Here is a 23,541-nt window from a genome sequence, read left to right as displayed (position 1 = left end):
GTTTGGCAAAACCGAGCAACGGATTCTTCCTTTTGTGTTTTCTCTCTCAACAGTTTTCCTCTCCTCCCCATTAAGATTTTGCCTGAACTTGGCTTTCGCAACTGAATTTCAAACAATCCCAGCAAAAAGGGGAAAAGGAGATCTCCTGACCCTTTCCAAAAGGAAAACTAGCCTGTGTTCAGAGCCACCCCAGGCAGATAGCAGGTTTGGTAGGAAATATTTTTAGTTTTTCCTTGGAAAAGGAGGACCAATTTGCATTACTGAGTGCTGACAGCACCATTCACCTGCTCGTGCCTGGGCCCTTCCCTGTCACGCACGCTGCCTTCCCCTGCCCACGACGGCAGCAGGCGCCCCCAGGCACCCACGCAGGCCGCAGCACGGGGCTCCCTGCGCTGCCGCTCAGGGACCTCCATACAGCACGCAGGGATGGTTTTATTATCATTTGTTATTATTCTTGTCACTGTCCTTGTTGCTGTCACCATTGTTATTATGATGCGACTTTTCCCTTGGTCCTTTTCCACGCGGCGACCAACTCCAGGCGTCGCCGCCGCCTTTACGGCTTCCCGCCCACCCGTGAGATGGAGGCGGCAGGGAACGCGCATGCGTGCGGGGCTCGGGGGCACGGCGGCAGCCGGCAGCGGTTTCCTTCCCCTCGATTGCTCTGCGCTCCATCGATTTTCTCGGGCAGCGGCTGGAGGCGGCTGTGCCCGCCGGACGCGGAGGCGCTGCTGGGAGCGGAGCTGCCCCAGGTGCCGGATACGAAGGCGGCGGCGGCGGCAGCGGCCGGTGAGTGACAGTCTCTGGCCTCCCGCCCCGCTCTTCCTCCGCCAGCTCTCAGCGGGGCAGCTCCGGCTCCTTCCCCATTCCCCGGGACGGAGGCTGTCCCCCTCCCTTCGGCCTCCCCCTCCCCCCTTCTTCTTCCTCCCGCGCTCCCCGGGGGGTCGAGGCTGCCGCCCGCCGGGCGGGGCCGAGTGTCGCGTCCCAGGCCCCGCCTTTGCCCCGGGACGGACGGACGGACGGCTGTCGGGGCGCAGGGCGGGAGGGGGGCGGGGGGTGTCTCACTGGCTTCCTGCCACCTCACCCTTCGCGGCCCCTCCGCAGCCTCCCTGGAGGCACCTGCCGGGACCGGCCTGGCACCGCCGGGACCGGTGGCCTCCCCGCTCGTCCCCCCGCGGCCGGGGGGGCGCTGGGGGAGCCGGGGACTGGGCGCCGAGCGGGCTGGCGGGGGAAGGAGGTGGGGGCTTTCCCGGCTGCGGCAGCTCCCTTTGCCTCCTCCCCCGGCTCCCCTGTCTGGAGGCGGGGCACCTCTGGCAGCGCAAGGCGGGGTTCCCTGTCACCTGTGAGCCGCCCCGGGGGTAGCACACGGTGTCCTGCGGGCTGGGGGCGGGCGGCGGCGAGAGGCTGCGCTGGGGCCGGGGAGCGCGGTGTCCCGGCTGGCGAGGGGCGGCCTTGTCGGCGCTGCTGGGGCTGGCCCTGCGAGCCAGCGGGCAGGGCAGCGGTTCGGCGGCTTTTGCCTTCGTTTCTTCTCGCTGACGGCGGTCTGTCGAGAGCTTCTGGGCCCGCTTGGCTATAGGGTGCAAAGGGGCTGGTCTAGAGCTGTCTTAAATCGTTCGGCTCAATGAAGTGTTTGCGTGTGGGTGTGCTGGGTGGGGGAGTGGGGAAAATAAGCAGGGAGAGGCGAGGTCTGACCTCTGAAAAGCCGGTTACTTGCAGGTCTGTTTTTTTTTACCTTCAGATTCAGTGCTACTGTAATTTCAGAAATAACTCCCCAGAATGAATGTGTACTTGGGCAAGTACAATAAGAAAGTACCATAGTAAGAAAAGTGGAATGAATCAAAATAACATATACTGGTTGGGAGATGGTTGCTGCCTTGCAGTCCAGAAGGGTCCATGAACTGGGTGACCAAAAATCTTCCTTCCTTGCCTCTTCTAAATCTTAATTAGAAACCTGAAAAGGATCTCTTATCAAGGGGAATAGATGTCCGAAATTGGGGATGGTCCTGTTTCCAAAAGGGAATTTACCATTCTGCCCAGTTTTATTGGTTTTCAAAATAGCATTTCTTCTACACTGTCAGCTTTTCCTTCTCTCTTTTCCCTGACCACGCCCCCGCTTTCTCTATTTCCTGCAGTTTGCTTGCTCATTGTGGATTAACAGCTTCTAGCCATACACTTGAAAGCTGCGTTGAAAGCAAGTGAAATACTAAGCCATTTTGGCTCTAACAGAACATCATATTAAATCTAAACTACAGGTATTTGATCTTAAAAGTTTAGTTTGAAATCATAATCTCACTTCAACTTTCCAGGCTTTCTGATCATTGTTAAAATAAGTAAACAGTCTCTTTTCTCCTTTACTAGTTTGTGTACATTTCATTACTGTAAACTTTGTTTGGTTTTTGCTTTTGATAAAGTTGTCAAAACAGTTAAAGGGCTTCTGTTTGTTTGGGTTTTTTTATTGTAAATTGCAAATAAACAAACTTGTGGCTTAGGAAAACAGGTCTGTTCTCTTGCTTTACCTTTTGCTTACCTGAAGAAGAAAAGCTCTATAATTCTTGGTTCTGTGTTTCTATAGTGTCTATCACAGCTTGCACTGACCCAGCAAGAAGCGGCAAAAGGCATGTCCTGCTGCTGCTTTCTTTCCCATGGATAGCTTAGTTTACAGTTTTGGTGATTTATGCCCACCCTCAGACAACTTTTTTACTTGTACAGGATTTCTGTTGTCTTAAATATCATTTAAAACAGGATGCAATGATTTTCACTATACTGGTCTGACTTATCTCAGTGAAAATAGCATTAATTTACATTGTAATGGTAAGGGTTTTTTTTCTATGCGGAAAATGTAACTTTTCTTAGTATGTGTCAGAGGTGAAACTATTTAATTAAAAGCATGTTACAAATCAAACTTGTGCTGTTCTTTTTAAACAAAAGGTAAAGTTGTCTTGTGTTTTCATGACCTTCGTTTAATAAATTATAATATTTTTACAGACTTGATAGGTGGGTTTTTTTTAATGATGTGAGTACTTTATCACATATTAATGCTTAATAGCAGTCTAAGTTAACAGGCATTTCAAATGAATTCTAAAAAACCCCTTAAAGTTCTAAGTCAAGAACTTAAAAAAAAAAAAAAGCCTTTAAAGGAAAATATTTACCACCTTTGAGCAGTGGATCTTGTGTGGAGAAACTGTTTCATCTTCAATAGAAAAGGCACTGTTCACTAAGTATTTTTGAATCTGTAGTACTCAGAATTTTTTTTTTTTTTGCGTTGCAGGATTTCTTGTGAATGAGCAGAGGTTTATGGGTTTGGTTGTTGTTTTTTTTGTTGTTGTTGTTGCTTTTTTTTTTTTTTTTTTTTTTTTGCTAAGTGTTGAGAGCATTTGAGGCAAAAACAAACAATAAAGAAGTTAAAATATGTAATCCACCAGTTGTTTTCCTGAGGTCATATTAAAAAGACACCATATCCACTGATACAGTCCATTCTTTATTATGCTACTCCTCATGGTGAAGCTGGAGTAAAGCAAAATAAGTGGTTTGACTAGAAGTGCAGAGGCCACTGACCTCTTTTAGTGATGAAAACTTCTAGATATGTTATGTTAAACCATAGTTAATCAATTTCCTTCTATGTACTGATATGTTTAGCTGTAAATCCAGTAAGTTTTAAGCACTGTACTTGAAACTAAACATCAGTTATTTTAATTCTGTTTATTCTGTGCTTCTCTGCTTCCCTACTTCACTTGAAAGAAAAGGCAAAAAAAAAAAAAAAGAGAAAAGAAGAAAGTAATATCTCAATAGGATGAAGACAGATGACAATAGAAAAGGTGTCCTTAAAAACATGGATTCTGACAGCTATTGGAGGTATCTATGAAATAATCTACAGTTACAGCTTTGTACTCCAGGACAAAACAGCCTGTGAAGCACAGACAGACACTACCTGCATGTATTTTGAATGGCTGTGCATCACTACTTAGTTATGCAAGCAGGCACAGAAAATCTTCCACAGGAGAAATTAGTAGTACTTCATTTTACAATGAGGGACTGGAAAATAATACTCAGAAGGCTGTACATGTTACAGTGAATTTATTTTCTATGTGAGCTTTTCGGTAAGAGTGGAATCTGCTGCTGTGCTTAAAAGTACTCTGAAGGTTTGCTATCTGAAAACAGCTAAATTAAAATCTTTTAGCGGAATTCAGATGTTGGCTCTTCAGCTTAACTTTGACCTCTGTCTTGGACCACCTACATTCTGTAAATCTGTGCTGTGCAACGTTGTCTTTCAAATTACTTTCAAATTACCAGGGGAGAAATACGTTGCTTGGTAATGGGGTAAATCTTGTTTGTAAAGGTGCTTGTAGGATGAGGGATGATTACACAGCACATGTGTAGTGTGGTCAAGTCAGATTGATGTTTCTTATTTTACACTGAACATGAAAGCAAAGATCTGTGTTTATAGCTTGCAAAGCACGAATTTAAAAATAAAGATGATTAAAATTTTTGTACCTTAACCTGAAAACTATTTTCTAGAATTCCTGTCAGTATTTCAGTTCAGAAGCAATTGGATTGTTCTCCCAATGTCAAAAGTTGGAGAAAGAGGGAAGGATGGGAGGGAGAACTCATTGTGATCTTCTGGGGCGGGGAGGGGGTGGAAGGAAGGAAGGAACGTGAAGCAGTTTTCCTAGAAACTGAGTAATGAGAGAAATGCCTGAAAATAAGGATTAATTGTGTGACTGGTATATTACGCACTTTGCATAGGGAAAGGTAAGCTAAGTATTGAGTATTTCAAACACTTCCCCTCCCTCCTCTGGAGAAATTGTTTGTAGTTGTAGTTTTAATATTATTTTGGAAGTATTTAGTTCTTTTTCTTCAAAAGGAAATTGGTCTGTGTAGCCTTTTTTTTGACCGCAGAGGTTGTTAATCAATCGCTGCAGACAGTATATTCAGCATTTTTAATAGAAAATGCTATGTTTACACTCAGTGATGAGTGTGAAAGTCTGTGTTTCCTTTCTAATTTTGTTTGGTTTGTTTTTAAGGCAAACAAAATTTCTGAGACAGCAGCCTCTTAATGGGTCTGGTTTTTCTCTTGACCTTAAAAGAACTACAGATTCTCAGATTTTCAATATAATTCTCAAAGGCAGACCTTAGGCTATGTTATGCAGAAGCCAGTGGGGACTCTGGCAGAGTAAAAGTGTCTGTGGATCAGATTACAATACAAAGCAGTGATTTTTAGGTATATTTAGACTTGTATTTTCTGTTTCACTTTCTGGATAACCCGAAAGCAATGTACTCTGTATTTGGAAGTTCATTAAAAAGCCTTCAGTAGTTAAAGATTTAGGGCTGTGCTAAGCAAAAGTTCATTTTTAAATGCCCACTTTTGTATCGAGGACAAACTAAACTGATTTTTTGAGATAATCCTAAAATACGTCAATTCAAAAAGCAGTGACTTTAAATTTCCTATTTAAGAAGTTTGAGTCTTGTGACTCTCCAGATCTCACTGTGGTTTTGACATGAGTACCTTGCTTCTTGCTGGAAAACCGAACATTAGATTTTTGGCAGAAAGTTACAGGAGCTATGTATATAGTTGATGGGTTTTTCTTGTGTTTCCTTTTCATCGGCATAGAAGGCAGGGGAACTTCTGTTTTTCACGAGACCACTTCACTCCTCTGAAAGAATGATATTTCTGCACAGGAGGTGGGATTTTAGGTGGATGAGTGGAAATGAGGATTGAGAGTATGTGAGGCAGAGGCAGGCTGAAATATGCCAGAAAAATACCTGGACACGCAGGCTCTCAGGCAGTGAAATACTTGAGCGGATGTTTGACCATGTGGATAGAGAAAGATGCTATAGTGTATGGCTTGAGTACTTCCCTGAACAGGGACCAGAAAGAGGTGCTTTGGAGGGAATGTGAAAAATACCGGCATCTTGGTAACACAAGTGCATGTCTCATCCTTTAAATATTTTTGAAACAAAAGGAACTGCCAAAAAAGTCACACGGCAAATGTTAAATTTAGTGTTGCGATCCTACCTATGGGAACCCATGTTAAAACTTCAGCTTCATAGTGTGAACTATGTGATTGCAGTGGTTTTTATAAAGAATATTGTGTGTAGTTACAGGGCTTAAAAAAAAAAATCTATGATGTCTTGTTTCTTTTCTCTAGAAAAAAAAATTCCTGTCCCATTGGGATTTATTTGGTTTATTTTTCTGAACTTCTGGATCTTTCTGAATGCATTTGCATAAACATATTTGAAAGTTTTTGATGCTTGAAGTATTGTTTTTGAATTTCTGCCCTTGAGTAACGTAAAGTAGAGGGATGATGAGGGTATTAAGATTCTTTACCATTTTCCTAATAACTAAAATAATGCACAGAAAATGATTAATAACTTTAGAACAAAAGAGAGATGAATGGTTTAACTGGAGGACAGTAAGGAGAATGACTTCTAGATGAAGTAAACTTTGCTGGATGTTGGAGATAGAAGCAGATGTAGGAAAGCATGTACTTTGTGAGAATTTAAAAATTAATGGGAGATTTATGGCCATCTGTGATATGGTTTTGTGTAAAGCAGAGTTGACTTTATATATATATATATATATATATATGTTTATATATAAATGTTTAAGGCTTTTCTTCACAGTGTTGCTAGATTATAGTGATGTGTCACATAATAAATACAGAAGCTTTTAACCAAGTGGATGACTTAATTTTTGGGGAGTTGTAATGCAATTTATAATGAAAATAGCAGAAATTTTGTGGAGAAACATCTGTGTTCAGACTTTCTTAAATTACATTTTCTTCTACGCTGTCGCCCTCTTCTAGCCAATTCGGTATGACCAGAACAGATGTTCAGAAAACTTAAATTGGTTTAACTTGAGTCTTGTTAATGAATAGGTGCTGTAGCATTGAATATACTAGCAAAAGGGCTCATTCAAGAACTGGTATAAACCAGTACGTAGACCTAATTAATGAAATGGGGTAATAATTTATTTTCAGTGTGAAGTTATGGAACTCTAAAGCTAACTTTTTAAAAAATATATTTGGTGATGTGAGGTATTATTAGGAATTTTTTCTTAATATTTTCCCCTACAAAAATATCCTAATGCAAGTTTATAGAGCTAATATTGACATTTGGATTATTGTAGTATTGGTGGTTTTATTTGCTAGTGCCACTTGGAAATTGTCATTGTCACTTAGGTAAATAGATTTTGAGCTGAGGTGAAAATGTGTCTGTGTGGTTCTGGGCTGTTTAGTTTGTGTATGCGGATTAAATTAAATTTGTGTGCTGGTGAGTTTGATGGAGGAGGTATGTGTGTTTGTGGTAGCAGACTGGCGGGAAGGAAATTTTTTTTTTTTTTTGAAGAGTAGACTGGCTAAAATAGATCTTAAAATTCTTCAAAGGTTTTGTTTGCTTTTCGTGTTTGAACAGGTGATGTAATTGGCATATGAAATGATTTTCTGAACTAAAAGAAGCAAAGAATTTCTGCCGCATTTCCCATTTTAAAAGTCTCTGTTAATCTGTATTATAGATTAAGTTCTTTTTAATCTGTTTTTTAGAGGTTTGCTATTTTTACTTCTTGCTGATGGGTCACAAACTCAGTGTTACAAGTAGGCTCATTAATTTCTTTCAGGTTGTTTGTGGTGTAAGATGCTGATGAACAAAACTTCATTTTACGGAAAAATATGGCCTTTTGATGTTGTAAGAGCATTTACGCAGTTAATTGTTCTCTGTGAGGAATCTCTCCTCTCCCCAAATAAATACAGTGTCAAAATTCCTAATGTAAAAATACATCAGTGTATAGGTATGCTGTACCTCATGACTGATAAGATGCCATCATTTAATATGTACAAGGAAATGGATTTATACTAGTCTAGGTTGTTTGGTTTTGGTTTGTTTTTTTTTTTTTTTTGACATGTGATAGATAGAAGGTTAATTGATGTTAAATGGATGCTTTGTGAGCCCTTCATCAGCTACTAAACTAGTACAGGAGGAGTGCAAATCATTACTACAAAAGGCCAAGACCAGTATGTTTTCTTAGTGAGGTTTATAGGTCTTTTTTTTTTTTATCCCTCCTTTCTTTCCCTCCTTCCCAACCACACAAAACATAACCAGTTGTAATGATAGGAGGAGAGAGCAAGCAGCTTTTCTAAATACACACACACACACACACACTCGCCCTCCTGCCCCCCTTTTCCCTCCTCGTACCTCAGCAGAGTGACAGCTTCTAGATGTTGCGTGCGAGTGAGTTCAGCTGGTGCTGTGTGGTCTGGGTGTGTGGTCTCCGGCTCAACCGAGAGGCTGCTAACAGGGTGGATGAGAGAGAGAGCAACACTGTTTACTTTAATTTATTTCGGATGCCGGAACTGTGCCCGGAGTTTCTCCTGAGCTGGGTTCCACAGTTAGCAGTGTCAATCCCTCGCAGCTGCAAGCGCCGGCTGCAACGGGCGCTGAACTCCTCTGCTGAGGGTTCTGGCAGCATCTGCCTCGGGTCCGGCCTTTTAATCCCTTCTGACTCAGAAATGTTAATGGCATCACTGAGTGCTGTGCTTATTTTGCTTTCATTCTGTCAAGATATATAGCCATGAAGATGTACCTTGCTGGGTTATGGAAAGCAGGACCTCTGAGATACTGAGGAAAAACGCAAGTATGGCTGTTGTAACAGGCACAACAGTTCTGCTTTCACACCTTGGCTATCCCAACAGTAAAATCTCTACTACACCCTTCATAACTGATTGGAATACTCAAGAGCCCTTTTAAAAAGAGAAGGGTATCATATTATTCACTTATCACCCCAAATCTTTTCTTCTTTGTCGTTTGCCCTCTCCATCGCAAAACTTGCACATCTTCGCAAACTGAAACCGATTTTTGGCATGTAACATTGTCGTGTAGGTTAACATGTTTGTCATTGTTAATATTGGCTTGAACCAACATGCCGGATATGACGGGGCAAGACAAATGAGGCTTTGTTTTTTCTGTGTGACAGTGAAATTACTCCCTTTTTTATGTTTGTTCATCTTTTCATTATAAGTAGCTTAGTGGTGTTTTGAGGAGTTTTTTTCCCCCGAATGTAAGATTTGTGAGCACTTCTTGTTTAAATTGACAAGTCTTCTTTTATTATTTAAATAAACATGCATAGATTCTTAATATCACTTGGAATTTCAGCATTGTTTAGCTTATTCACTTCCCAGTCTTTTCTGGCAGGCGTGCAGGAATGGACTTTGTATTATTAATGCAGTGTTGAAGGCTGTGGAAATGCTAGGGCACTGAAGATCTCCAGAGGGGTTAATAAATGTCAGTTATTTTCACAGTGCTGCTTTTTGGATGCTTTTAAATCTTGGTTTATGGAGATTGTCTGTCTGAATTTATATTGTTGGGAAGATAAAGCACAGAACAGGTTGCAATAGTGTTTTTCATCATTTTGTAATGGTTTTGAGGACAAACATGACATACTTTGTCACCCTTCTTGGGGTTGTTTGCTTTGTCCCTTCATTGACTCTATAATAGTGTGTTGTACTCGGGGGACTCTTTGGGTTTTCTAGTGAAGTCAAATAATTAGATTTATTTAGTAGAAGCACAAGTTTGTGTAGTTTAAGGTGAAAAGGCCATCGCATAGGTTCTGGAGTCCGAGTATTTATTGCTTGTTTAAAAAAGGATGTTTCGTGAATCTGTTAATTGGGAACGCATTTAATGCCGTGATGTTAGTGTGATAAGAGTACCTCACCTACTGGTTTCAGGTTGGTTTGTTTTTTAAAAAAGTAAACAGCAACATCGGAGGCATACTGTGATTTGAACGTGGGTGGTGCTTTGGTCATTCCTGCTGTTCCTGCCTCAAATTTTTAAAAATTGTGTTCTGTCACATATATATGAGTAAGAACAAATAAATACTTGGTGCCTGATGACTTGCATGCTTGCTTGTAGCTGAGACTTTCTCAGTGATTACAAATAGGATTTTTCTTTCCTCGCTTCTTGACAGCTTAGATTCCCTTTGCTAGATGACCATGGCACTTGCATTGACCTTGAGTCTGTCTTCCTCTGAGCGAGTCTTTTAAGTTCAGTGTCTGTGACAAAGTACTGCTGAATACTTTAACTTAACTAAATTTTAAGTCACTGGAATAAACTAGCTGTCTTCTTTTAGAAGTCAGAAACTCCTGTTTAAAACATTTCAACTGCTAATTTTTCCACTGGTGAAAATTGTAAGGTGGCACCAGATTGTTACTTGTCTTCCGAGGTTCCACACCTTCCTAATATTTGTCGTTTTCCTTTGGGATTTGAATTTACTGCTCAATGTAATATCCTTAAATCCTTAACTTCTGTTGTGTGCTCATTTCATGTTCTGGTACTTCTTCCAGAGTGGTAAGCAGCACTGTACTTTACTGAACAGATATGGTAGCTATTGGCCTTTTACTTTGTGTTTCTTCTCTGCTCGCTATTGAAAGTTGAATGGGGAAACTAATTTAAGAATTCTCATTTTAAACCAACTAAAGGTTTACAAATGGTATTTTCTATTATGTTGGACCATATTTCATTTCTTCATTATTTGTTTTTAAAGTGGCTTTTCTTAGGATAAAAATGTCCCCTCTTTAGCAAGCTTGTAATGCTCAGAATTGTCTGGCTTTTTTTTTTTTTTTTTTTTTTTTTTTTTTTTTTTTTTTTTTTTTTTTTTTTTTTGTGAACCAAACCTTCATGAGAGGATGATTTATTTGAGAAGCTCATGTGTGGACAAAGATGATGTTTTTGAAAGGCATTTTTCAAGCTGGCTTTGTAGTAGGTGGTCTTTGCAGAGGCTTTCTAACTCCTTGCACTTTCATAACAAGAATTATGACAGAATAATAGAATAATATGGGCAAGATCATGAGAGCAGTCAAACGTCATCCATGTTAAACTGTTGGGGAGATATTGTGAGGAAATGAAGTTTAAAAAAAAAAAAAGCATGGGGGATGAGTAAAGGGGGAAAGAGACCTCAGTTAGTGTAGGAGATGATTGTCCATTGCGAAAAAGTAGTCTTGTTAACACTTCTTCAGTGAGCCTGGCTCCTCAGAGGAAATGTCTTGTATAGAAAACTATCTCTGTGCAATCTTCACTAGTCTGAATAAGAACTAGTCTTTCAGTAAGAAGGCTGTTTTTAAAAAAATAATAATATTAGTTTCTACATAATACATATTTCTAAAGAATAGAACTTCTTTTTAGGGCAGTGTATAGAATTGCGACAAAAGCTTTTGATTATATTACTGTGTCTTTTCATGGAATGAAAATAGTAATTATTTTTTCAGGTTTGCCTTAAAGATTTTTTTTAAAATTGAAAACTTACTTTTGGGCTACAGTAGTATACTGGCTAGGCTTCTCAATAAGCAGTTCAGTCATTTTAACTATTGACATGTTTGTCATGAGAAGGAGGAGAGGAGATGATATAAATTAATTGAAGGCTTCCAGGCATTTGTTTGATGTGTGTAGTAAGGGCAGATTCCATAGAGTTCCTTCACTTACTCTTTGAAATAAATGAAACCAATTGCTGTTTAAAAATAATAATAGAGCATCTCAGTGCTGTCATGCTTTTATAATGTGTTGAGATTTACTGTGGTCTTCTCATTCTAGTGAGGTATTTTAAAGCAATTCTGCAGTAAGTATGGAAATACTTTAGAAGAAATATTAGACATCAGGAGGCTCAGCATTTTTATTACATTTATTCAGCTCATCATGAAGGGAGATCTAGTGCCAATTTCTGAAATCCAGAAAAATATGTTGTAATATTACTTTTGAGTTTTGGTATTGGTTCAACCAATTACCTGTGTGCCTAGGTATTTTGAAAGAAACAATGGCTGCAATACAAAGGAACCATAACATTTGGGGGAGGGAGAAGAGAAAATCAACCAAATATTACCAAAGTAGCTTCTGTTTTACTTGTTTTCCTCCAGATTTCTTCCTCTCCATATTACCACTCTGTTACTGAAGATGACTTTCTTACATCTATGTTACTGATTAGCATTCTGTGTAAATCTTTTTTTTTTAAAAAGAGGTGTTTTCTGTTGTCTTACTGGGATCTAGACACATGCTGCTCTCTGTAGCAGTGGGACATAACCCCACTGTTTAGTTACAGCTGTTGTATATCTCTGAGCTCTGCTGAGGATCTGTGAGAGAGCTGCAAAGACTACATTGATAAGATCATGAGGGATAGATGGAGTTTGTCCTCTTTCTAGGTAAACTTAGCTACCTGATTCTTCTCTAACATCCTTTTTGCATAGGACTCCAGAGGAAACTTCAGATCCTGAAAGGTGTGAACTTCAGTGCATGTGCATCTTGTAATTATATAGGAATAAACAAGACTTTCCCTGCAATTTTGGATTCCAATTGCTCCAAGTAGTATTAGTGATGGAAACTGGGAAGCTTATTTCTGTTGTGCTGCTTGTTTTGTCAGGTGATGCTGTGGTAGTGTAGTCTTGAATGCAGCGCAGATGAGAGAAGAGCTGGGCAAGCCTTGTGACTCCAGGACTAGGGATCTTGGCAGAAGACAGAGTCTATCTTTTTCACCTGTAGTGAGGAAGTGGAACAACAGTACTGCAGCTGAGCTATCTGGACAAGAAGGCTTGGGATAAGGAACCGGAGGTAAGGAAGAGGAATTACCAAGGTGTCAGGAATTGAAAGGAGGATTGGGATATAGACACCTCCTTCTGTCCCTGCTTGAAACTTATGGATAAGAAGTCAGATAAAATCATCAGGATAGGGGCAGGAACTAGTTCAGCTGCAAGACCAGGACCTGGTCTCAGTTTTGAAGTGAGGCAGAGGCTGCCTGTCCCTGTATGAGACGAAAAACAGTGCTGGGAGAGGAAAAACAGTGCTGGGAAAGAAACAGAAGTCAGGCATGAGGGAGCGGGCAGAAGGGGACTCTGCCTGCTGGAGCACAATCTTCTCTTCTGTAGCTGAAGATGACTGTCAACTAATTTCCTTGTAATGTGCTCATACTCCTTCAGTGCTGTTCTACCCACAAGGTTATAGACTGCATCTGTTGATTACTCACTTCTCTAGCCTCATGTTGGGTTCATGTAAAAGCATTTCCAGCATTTTACACACAGACTCAAGAGCATTCATACGGTACTAGATACCTTACTTCCTTTTTCATCAGTTTATTGTTTGCAAAAAAAAACCTGGGAAATTAATGTGTTATTAAAAACATAATGTAATTTTCAGTGTTAAGAAGTCAACTAGTCAAATATTATGAAGTTTGCCAGTTAAAAACACAAAACCAAAGCAAACTGCCTTAGTTCCAGACATATGTTGTGTGTGTTATCATGGGCTCTTACCAGACTTCCTTCATGCACTGGACATGGCTCACATACTGCAACTTACTGTATTCTTGCTTATTCGACAAGAATCTGCATCTCTTCAAAGGTAGTTTCAGAAGTTCTTCAAATACATTAATAATTCTGTGGTGTTCAGAGTGTCTAAATGTCTCTTCTATATTAATGAATTAGTCTTCAAAATAGCTTTTAAGATGTGTGATAGCATTTCTGTTTTTAATATGTGGAACTGAGAAACAGACATTTAAGATCAAATGTGTTTATAGATTTGAGGTGGTTATTTAGGACCTGAGTATTTTGGAGCATTGAGCAGCATTCCCTATGTTCTGAATATGTTTCACACTGACTTCAGGTGTGGCTGTGGGCTCTGAAGTTGGACACCCAGAAACTGAGAATTAAAAAATGTTATTGTAAAGTTTTATTATGAGTGACCTGCTATACATCTGTGATATAGATAGAGACAGGATCCTGTTCTAGAGATGGTATTTGATTACTTTCACCATAAGGTCTTCCCCTTTTTTCCCATCTTTTCCCTTTTTTCCCATCTTTTCCCTTTTTTCCCATCTTTTCCCTTTTTCCCCATCTTTTCCCTTTTTTCCCATCTTCCATTTTCAGTGCGTGTTCCAACTACACAACATAAGGAAAGAAACCAGTCAGTGGGAGCTTCTTTGATTCTCATGGCAGATCTACCTAGTAACACTGAAAATTTTGGGGAAGGTTGTGTAGAAGCATGGTGTATGATGCTACAATGAACCTATTTTGTATATGCAGAAGCAGCTGAATGAAAGATCACTTACTTAATTCTGGTATTTCCTAACTGCAAGTGCTTGGAAACTACAACTTTACTGCAGTTTATTGTCAGAGATGATTTACAGAGGTTCTGGGTTATATGGACTTGACTACTTGCAAGTAAAAATGGAAAATATACCCTGATCCAAAATAAAAACACTTAAGAGAAGCCTTTTGAGGCTTGGCTTATATTCCACATTATTTTACCAACCTGAACTTTTAAAATTGCATACCCTAAATTGTTTTGTATGTATACCTAAGGTACTAACCTGTTTCAAAATTCTTGGATTTTTCTTAGAGATAAAAACATTTCTTCCTATAGGTTATTTTTGGTTCTTACCGTTCCTATGCAGATTCATTCCTGTTAGAAACTGATGACTGATAACTTTACGAAGTTCCAGAATACCAATTTTAAGGATGCTGTTGGGTCTCAGTAGAAAAATTCAGGAGTCATGAAGAAGGAATAGGTTGTGCAAAATTACTGTGATCGTCCTTAAAAGAAACTTTTTTGCCTGTCTTATGACTGCTATGGGACCTGTGTACCTGTGGGCAGGCTCTAATTTTAGGAAAGTGTGTAAATGTAGAGAAGCTGGTGGGAGCTAATGTGTTTCAGGTTGAACTTATCTACTTCTTATAGATGCAGAGCTGCACAAACAAAACTGCTGATAAACTGATCACATAGGAATTTGTGATCAGTTGCACAGTAAACTAAATGTAGGCCGCATAACATGTGGACCATATTACAGAGCTAATTAAACTGGTTTGAGTTGACTCCTAATTTCAGGAGTCTCTTCTGGAAATGCTTCTTTTATAATTTTATATACATTTTTATTGATCTATTGGGATATTATTTGTTTTGTTGATATTCTCTGCTAGTGTAGTGTCTGTAAGTAAAGTTTTAATTTTCTTGGTTTATGTAAATGTTGATGCTTTATACAAACAAGTGCTGGGGACTTCCACCCATGTGCCAGTAAGTCTGTTTTTGATGGGGAAGTAATCTGAGTATGTAATCATAGTCTATTACTTAGATTAACAATTCTAAACTTCTTAAGGAATACAGTAATAACTTTCTAATAGAGGATTGAACAGATTCATTTGAATTCTGATGTAAGTGATTTAGAGTGTATGTGCATAGTTTCATTAAGCATTTTGAGGATACACTTTTCCTTTACAGTTCAGAACTGGTGCTTACTTAATTAAAAAAAATGGAAGTGCAAAGAAAGTGTAGCAATTCTTTATTGGTTTGACTACGTGTCAAAAAAGGATTTGAGAGTCGTGTTCCATATTCACAATCATGTTTTTACTATCATTTTAGAAGAACATCTTTAAAGGTTTAAAGTATTTTTTACATAATATAATTATTGTTTTAAAATTATTATTTCTTGCTGAACAGATAAAAGCAACTTGGTTTTCAGTAACTGAATAGACATCATGTCTCGAGCACGGCAGCCCCCACTTGTAACTGGCATCTCTCCCAATGAAGGCATCTCATGGACGAAAGTGACAATTAGAGGAGAAAATCTGGGGACTGGGCCTACAGATCTCATAGGTAAGTTGGAAAAAAAAAAAAAACAAACCTTTTTTGAGACTAGAATGTCATGTTTAGGATATGATAAGATAACTTTTTGCACGGTAAAAATCTGTGTTGCATGGTATGAGGAATGCTCTTTTCAGACATGTACTTGAATCCATAAATTCAGGGATGTGGGGCAATGTGTAACAAATCAGGAATGACCCTTAGCATGACTCAACATCTGAACACTAGCTAAGAATGAGTGCCTATGGGAGTGTACTAGAAGAGGGTAGATGTAAGGAGATGCTCCTTTGTCCCTTTCTCAGGCATTGAGAGTTTCAGCATGGAGACTTTCCTGTCAGAGGTATTTTCAATGTATTGGGAAAGTCACTGAGCACTGCTATTCCTTGAATTAGTGTAAAAGTCAATTTGTGTATCTGCAATGATTATGACGAAGTGGGTTTGATGATTTAGTGACACGTTATTTGAAGAACCATTTCCTTTGCAGTTGAAGTTTTAGCATGGTTATTTCATATAAATCATCATAGCTCTTGCGTTGGAAGAGGAAACAAGCAGTTTTCTCTGATTCTTGTGACCATACAGATCTTGATCATCACTTTTCCAGGCTGAATAGTCCTAGCATATGTAAATTTTCTGCATATATCTTTGACTCTTCGCTTTTGATTTCACTGCCAATGGTGGGTGAACAACATCGTGGTTACATGCACTATTCAGGATGTGAATGCACCATGGCATAATCCTATAATCTCACTTTTGTTTTGTATTTCTTCCATAGGATTCTGTTTTCTGTATAACTCCAACTAAGCATCAAGCTAATGTATTTCATTGTTCTGCTTATTATAGTCCCATGATTTAATGCTTGAGGGTTAGTACTCAGTTTGATTCTGTCATCTGTGACTGTAAGGTTTTGTCTGTGTGCATCATATCTTTGTTCATTGAATTTCAGCTGCTCTCGTATAGCATCTACCTTATAGTGCATCCAGTCAGTCTCATAAGGTCTGTTCTGCATTTTTTTTCTAGTTTTTATGGTCTTTACATTCTGAATAAATAAATATCATCATCAAACTTTGTAACCTCTTTGTCTTGTCATTTATGAATATATTGAACATCAGTGGACCCAGCGCATACCCTGTGGACACTTTCCTCAGTGAAAACACACCACTTACTTTAGTCCTGTTTCTGTCTTTTAACAAGCTATTTATCCATTCGAGGATCATGTCCTATAGCTGCTTAAATTTCTTAAGCCCTTTGAGAATGACTTTGTAAAATCTTCTGGAAATCCAAGTTAACTGTAAGTGCTGGAATTTCCCTTACGTGTACTTCAGTACTTATGTTAGAGACAATATATCTAATTTGTTGTGGGATCATGACTCCTCTGAATTCCATGGAAATTTTGTTTGACTTTGCTAGAAACAATATTTCACTTCATGGCTGAAAACCAAGATTCCCCGAGTTCCATTCCTGGCCATCACAGTGAGCTTTATGGCCAAGCATAAGCTACTACGATTTTGCCCTCCACTTCAGTTTGCTGTCTGTCAAAAGGGGAAGTAGTATTTTCCTGAGCTACCAAACAAAGTTGCGGTACACTAGTACATATTAATAGAGAAATAATCAAATAACTGATGGACATAAGTGAGTCTATTTCTGTGTATTTGTGTGCTTGATGTACTTTGAGAACCTCATTAGTTCATTGGTATGATCCTCTTAGAAGTGATCGGTGCTATGTTCTTGGAAGGAAAACATCTCCTGAACTGTGCCTCAGTATTACAGCTGATTAACTACTAATATTCCCCCCCCCCTTTTTTTTTTTTCTGTAGCTCTTGTAACACATAGCTGCTACTAATCTTATGCTATGAGGTAAAAATAAAAAAAAAAAATGGATTGCCTTACTTTTTTCCTTAGCTCAGTTCTTCAGTAAGTGATGAAGGCCCCAGACATCTAAAGATTTTTTTCTCATGGTTGAATTAGGCACATAAATATTCCCTGTGACTTGAATGGAAATACTTGTAAAAGTAAGTCTTAGTAGGCATGAGATTTAAGCAAGTTTGAGGGTTTTATATAATTTATAATTTGCTATTTGAGATAAATTAGAGTAAAATGAAAAGCAAAAAACTTTTAAAATATATAAACAGAATATCACTTAATAAAAGGATACATATTTTTCTTTCATTTGAGAGGGAGCCGCCTTGTAATCTATTTGTGTCTTTGAAACCAAACAGACTTTTTATTTGTAACCCTGTAGCTCATGGTACAAAAAGTCAAATCCAGGAGATAGCTGCAACATCTATGCTCTCAAGGTTTAGTTTGTCTTTTAAGACATTTGCAGCTGTATTTTGCAGGCATTGTAAAATTGTCAATATATAAGCTTAACCAAAATTAGAAAGTTTCAATAAGAGAATTATTTATTCCTCTTTATTGAAAGACACACAAAAGCTAGAACTCGAATAGGGTGCTCTCAACTATCTTTGTACCATGCAACAAATTAAGATGAAGATATATTTAAAGGGAAGTTTTCTCTTTTTGGAGAAAAAGAAATGTATCTTTACTATCAAAAGATCTTCCCCCAACATGCCTTTATGTTTTAGAAATTGTCTTGTGCTATTCCTACATTTAATGTGGTATATAAAATGTTAATAGAGACTTACTTCTGAAATGGAGGGAAACAGCCTTTGTATCTTAAAAATGCTAAAGAAAGTGTCAGATCTTGTGATCTTGTTTTCTTGAGAACTTTAGGAACCTTTGATGAGTAGGCAATAATTTATACTAGGATCTTTAAAATAATTGTTAAAAAGATTTTACCCTAATAAATTGCTATAGCTCAGATATTGATTTTAAAGTATTACTTAATTTAAGCATGAGTTCAGACCTTTGAAATTCTAAGGTGAAAACCTCCCTGTGAATGGTTCAAATTGTTTCAGTTAGTTTTAGTTCCTACAGCAATCTTTTTCCTTCAGAGAAGTTACTATCATAAAACCAAGAGAGATGTAATAACATAACCTAAGGTTAAAACCCAGGCATTATAAATGTGTGTTTTTTCTTCCCCTCTGAAAAGTAAAAACTGACATGGTTTAGATGTTGCAAATAAATAACTACCAAAGTATTTTTTTATTTTAAAGCTTTTCAAATATGTCTTCATTATATATGCATATATAAAATTATATATATAATCATTATATATAATATATAATATATATTATAATATTAGTAAATACAATATAAATAATAAAAATATTATATATTTTATATTATTATTATATATAATTTTTATATATCGTATTTGCCCCCTCCCTCTGCTTCATTCAGACATCTTTTAATAAACAAATGTACTGTCCTTGCTCAAGTAAAATTACCTTCAATTGTAATAAGATTCAGTGCCTTTCTGGTTTTTATTTTTTGGTTTTTGTTTTCAAAATGGTTTTTGGCAGGGAGTAAGGCATTTTTTACATCTGACAACCATGAAAACTGCCAAATTTGTCTACTGGGTAATGTCAGAGACTTAAACTGTGAGAAAAAATAAGTGTGAAGCTTTGGTACTGAGCCACATATGCTGACCCTTTTCTGTCTTTTAAGTATTTTTTTAAATTGGTCAGTGCTTTCTATAAATTAAAAACAAAAGCCAAGCCAACAGGGAAGGAAGTGCTATGCCTGACTAATTTATACTCTAGTACAGTCAACACACTAGTATGGCCTTGGCCTTTTGGACATAAGGTAAAATGTAAAGCAAAATGTTTCTAGGTGTCATTGTTCAGCCCCGATCAGGACCAGACTACGCAGTCTCTCTACTCCCCGCACCCTCCAAGAGAATCGGGAGAGATGATAATATAAGAAAAATGGCTCGAGGTTTGAGATAAGGACAGGGAGAAATCCTTAAAGTTACCATTATGGGCAAAACAGACTCGACTTGGGGAAAACTATTCATTTATTTCTAAAAACAAAGCAGGATAATGAGACAGAGAACAAGATAACTTCCCCTCACCCCTCCCTCTTCCTGGGCTTAACATTATCTCTACCACCTTTCTCCTTGAGCGGCACAGGGGGGAAGAGGGAATGGGGGTTGCGGTCAGTTCATCACACGTTGTTTTACGCTGTTGCTTCATTGTCGGGGGAAGAACTCCTCACATTCCTCCCCTGCTCTGTTGTGGGGTCCCACCCATACACCACAGTCCTTTGTGAAACTGCTCCGGCATGGGTTGTTTCTTCCACAGGGTGCAGTCCCTCCAGAACGGCTGCCCCAGAGGGCCCTCCACAGGCCACAGCCTCCTTCAGGCATCCACCTGCTCCGGCATGGGGTCCTCCACAAGCTGCAGGTGGATCTCTGCCCCTCCATGGACCTCCATGGGCTGCAGGGGGACAGCCTGCTCCACCATGGTCATCACCACAGGCTGCAGGGGAATCTTGGCCAGGAGCCGCATTACTCCTCCCATCCTTCTGAACTGACCTTGGCATCTGCAGCCCTTCCTCTCACAAGAAATTCTTCACAACAGGCTGACAGATGCCTCTTAGGTTCTTTTCACTTCTCATCTCCTCTCCACTTCTTGCAGCCAGGCCGGGCCGAGTTGGGCCCAGTCAGCTGCCCGGCGGGGGGCCAGAGGGTGAGGACTGCAAGGCTCGCACCTCCCCCTCTCTGCCCGTGCTCAGCTTCTTCACATCTTCTTTTATTTTTTTTTCCTGTTTTTCCGTTATTGCAGAGGCGTTATCACAGAACATTCTGCTACCAATTGGCTCGGCCTTGGCCAGCAGTGGGTCCACCCTAGCCCCGGCCGAGTCCATTAAACAAAGGGGAAACTTCTAGCAGCTTCTTACAGAAACTACCACTGTACCCCCGCTCCTCACTAGGGAAGGGTGTTTAAGAAGAACCTAGTGAAGTTGTTCTGCAAATAGATACTATAGAAATTAGGATCTTGCCAATTCTTCAGAACAGCACAACTCCCATATGGGAGGAGTTGTTCTAGATCTGATAAAATAATCCATCTGTTCTGGCATCCAGGGTCCTCATCTGACCAGAATAGATTGGACACTGATCAGTTGGTCAGACTGATCTAATGTGAAGCCCCAGGAAGCCTTGGACCTTATATTAAGGTGTACCTTCACTCATAAGTATTGAGAGGTGTTCTTAAACACTAAAGGTTGACATAGTTGAATACACAGCAGTCTTTTGCTATGAGAGAGCTTCATGACCAAAATATATGTTGTATTTTTATTTCATTGTATGTCATTTGTACTTCTGTTATGAGAAAGTTTAGAAGAGGAAATAGATTAACATTACATGACTATTCTTTCATACAACAAGAGGAATTTTTCAACAGAATCAGTCTTGTGTTATGAATTTTGTACAGAAGAAATTGGTGCAGAATATTTGGCAATTAGTATTTTTTTGACCAAAAATTCCTTCTGTGTCAGCAAAAGTACTGCTAAACAAATAAACCTGAAGAAATATTGTTCCTTGTGAATATTTTTCCGAGTTTCTTTGTTTTATTATTGTGCAAAGTTCCACAGAGTGAGCTTATGTAAGATTTTTTTGCTTGTGGTTTTGATGGCAGTTTCATGTAAGTACAATATGAAATGACAGTTCTCTAGTGTCTTGCAGACAGATGATCTGTTGTACAGCATGAAGTAAAAGTTGCGGTAGCTCATAAATGGTGGAAGAGATTAAAATAAGCTGCACTGCCTGTGCACTCATGAAGTGGCACTAGGACAGAAGACCTGAAGTCACCTAAGGAACATCTGAAAAACATATTTGTGACTCTTTCACTGTACTTGCCTGTAAGAGACTAGAAAAGCATCGTATTTTTGTATAAAATATGTGAAGCATCATAAATGTATTTGCATTACAGAATTTCAAGTAGTACTTCTATTCACAGTAGGATATTTCTTTTCTTTTTTTTCCCAGGTTTAACAATCTGTGGGCACAACTGTCTGTTAACTGCTGAATGGATGTCTGCCAGTAAAATTGTGTGTCGAGTTGGACAAGCTAAAAATGACAAGGGAGACATTATTGTTACTACAAAGTCTGGTGGCAAAGGAACTTCAACTGTTTCCTTCAAACTGCTTAAACCTGAAAAAATAGGTATTTTTCTTGTTAAAGTTCACATTTGTCTTCTTTGCTAAACTGATACATGACTGAGTGCCTCTTTAAATCAAATATATGTTTAAAATGGGTCCACCTTAGGACAATCTTAAGTTGTCTAGAAAATGTGGAGTATATCAATAAAATGTGCAACATATGTATAGATACACTCAGGATACACTCAGAATTAATCCTCCTATCTTAATATCCGTACAAAACCCTCAATGATTAATGAAAAGTAGCCCTTTATTTTTCTGTAAGGAGTAGCATTAGACTTCTAAAACTTAAAAAAAATTCATAACAGATCCAGTAATTACTCTTAAGTGTACTAGATAAATACAAAATACAAACCAGCTCATGGGCTTTACACCTAAATCCTGAGCTGACAGTTAATCCTTTAAAGAAAGTTGAGCCCTCAGTGTGGTTTTTTTATTTGTAATTTAAACCATCCTGCAAGACAGAAAGTCTTAAGTACTTCTCATGAGATGCCTAACCACTGAAATGATGTTGCCAAGCAGTCTAGGACCTCTGCTTAATCTAGAATCCAGTCTAAATACCCTCTGGATTGAAAGTGTTTCTTTCAATCCACATCATTGATGAAGTTGGATAGTTACATTTTATGACATAGGAGTTTCCGCAAGAACTGTTTCACGCTTTTGTTCTCTGTGGTTCAGTGACAGTTAAATATCACATAATTTCTCCCAGGCTATACTAAGATCTTAACAATAAAAAGGTGAGTCAAGTGCAAATGTTACACAGTGAAGCTTTTGGTGATGGGAGAGGAGAATTGATATTTTTAAAACCGAGTAAGTGTGGGGATATGGTAATTTCTGGTGTTGAGTATCTGATGGGTACACTAAAGAAGGGCATGGCCAAAAATACAGCTGGCTGCATTTTTGGCTGAGGGCCAAGACCTGTTGTGCCTCACCGTTACATGTTGCCTGTGCTAAGGCTGTGGAATCAGTCAGTGCTGTGTCCATTGAGTCACCCATCTTGGCATGTGGCTGGAGTTCACTTACTTTTTGGTTAGTGAGCGGCACAGAAGAGGGATCTTCCCAAAAATATGCAAATAAGACGACCTCTAGGTAATTACTCGTTCTGAAGGTAGTAGATGACAAGGTTTTGACAGATACTAAAATACCTGGAGGAATGAAAAATTAATAATCTGCGATCAGCAAAATGCTCTTAGTGTACATGAAACTCTGTACTCTGTAAGAGGTAATGTTTGGTGCCCAGCCATGAATACCTTTTCGGCAGCTATAATAAAATAATTTAGCATAATTGCATCCAGGTTGTTTTGCCGTGTATCTTCCAATATATTACCTAGGCATGCATTTTATATTTATCAGGATTTTTCAAATTAATTCAGTATGTTAGAAGTCGATGGTGCTGGACCGCCCTTGTTGTTTTAAGGATCTGCGCTTTGTTTTCTCTAGGTATCTTGGATCAGTCTGCTGTCTGGGTGGATGAAATGAACTATTACGACATGCGCACTGATAGGAACAAAGGGATTCCCCCCTTGTCCCTACGTCCAGCTAATCCACTTGGTATTGAGATAGACAAGTGAGTACCAAATGCCTTTAATCCACTTTTTTAGTGGTTTTCTCTATATGTGCCTTTGTGAATTCCAGAAAAGTTTAACGGTTTACAAGGCAGGGAAAGATTTAAAAATACGTAGATATATTAGCTGTTGGTATGCTATTTGGTACTCAGAAGAGTTGTTAGTGCACATTCTGTCCTGCTTCATAATCCTCACTGTTGGATCATCAATTAGAACTGTAGATAATCTAAAAGCCTGGTATATTGAACTCTGTGTTGTTTAGATTTTGAGGACTGGTAAATACTGGATTTATACATTGTAGTTATGGAATACTTACTGT

At 38.9% G+C, this 23,541-nt stretch overlaps 1 protein-coding gene across 3 annotated transcripts in view; it reads left to right on the top strand.

The window, feature by feature from the left end:
* The first annotated feature begins 711 nt into the window (after positions 1 to 711).
* Positions 712 to 23,541, top strand: part of EXOC2 (exocyst complex component 2) — a 135,433-nt gene continuing 112,603 nt past the window's right edge. For 2 of the 3 annotated variants that reach the window (XM_086740287.1, XM_086740285.1), the window contains exons 1-4: positions 719 to 786; positions 15,454 to 15,609; positions 21,485 to 21,661; positions 23,098 to 23,224. In XM_086740287.1, coding sequence (XP_086596413.1) covers positions 15,492 to 15,609; positions 21,485 to 21,661; positions 23,098 to 23,224 — 422 coding nt within the window. In that variant the 5' untranslated portion in view covers positions 719 to 786; positions 15,454 to 15,491. Of the gene's footprint in view, positions 791 to 15,453; positions 15,610 to 21,484; positions 21,662 to 23,097; positions 23,225 to 23,541 lie in introns of all 3 variants that reach the window. The other variant, XM_086740286.1, reaches the window with a different exon arrangement.

This window comes from Chlamydotis macqueenii, chromosome 2, assembly GCF_036417535.1.
Source record: "Chlamydotis macqueenii isolate bChlMac1 chromosome 2, bChlMac1.mat, whole genome shotgun sequence".
Taxonomy (NCBI): domain Eukaryota; kingdom Metazoa; phylum Chordata; class Aves; order Otidiformes; family Otididae; genus Chlamydotis; species Chlamydotis macqueenii.
This window is presented reverse-complemented; position numbering and strand designations above follow the sequence as displayed.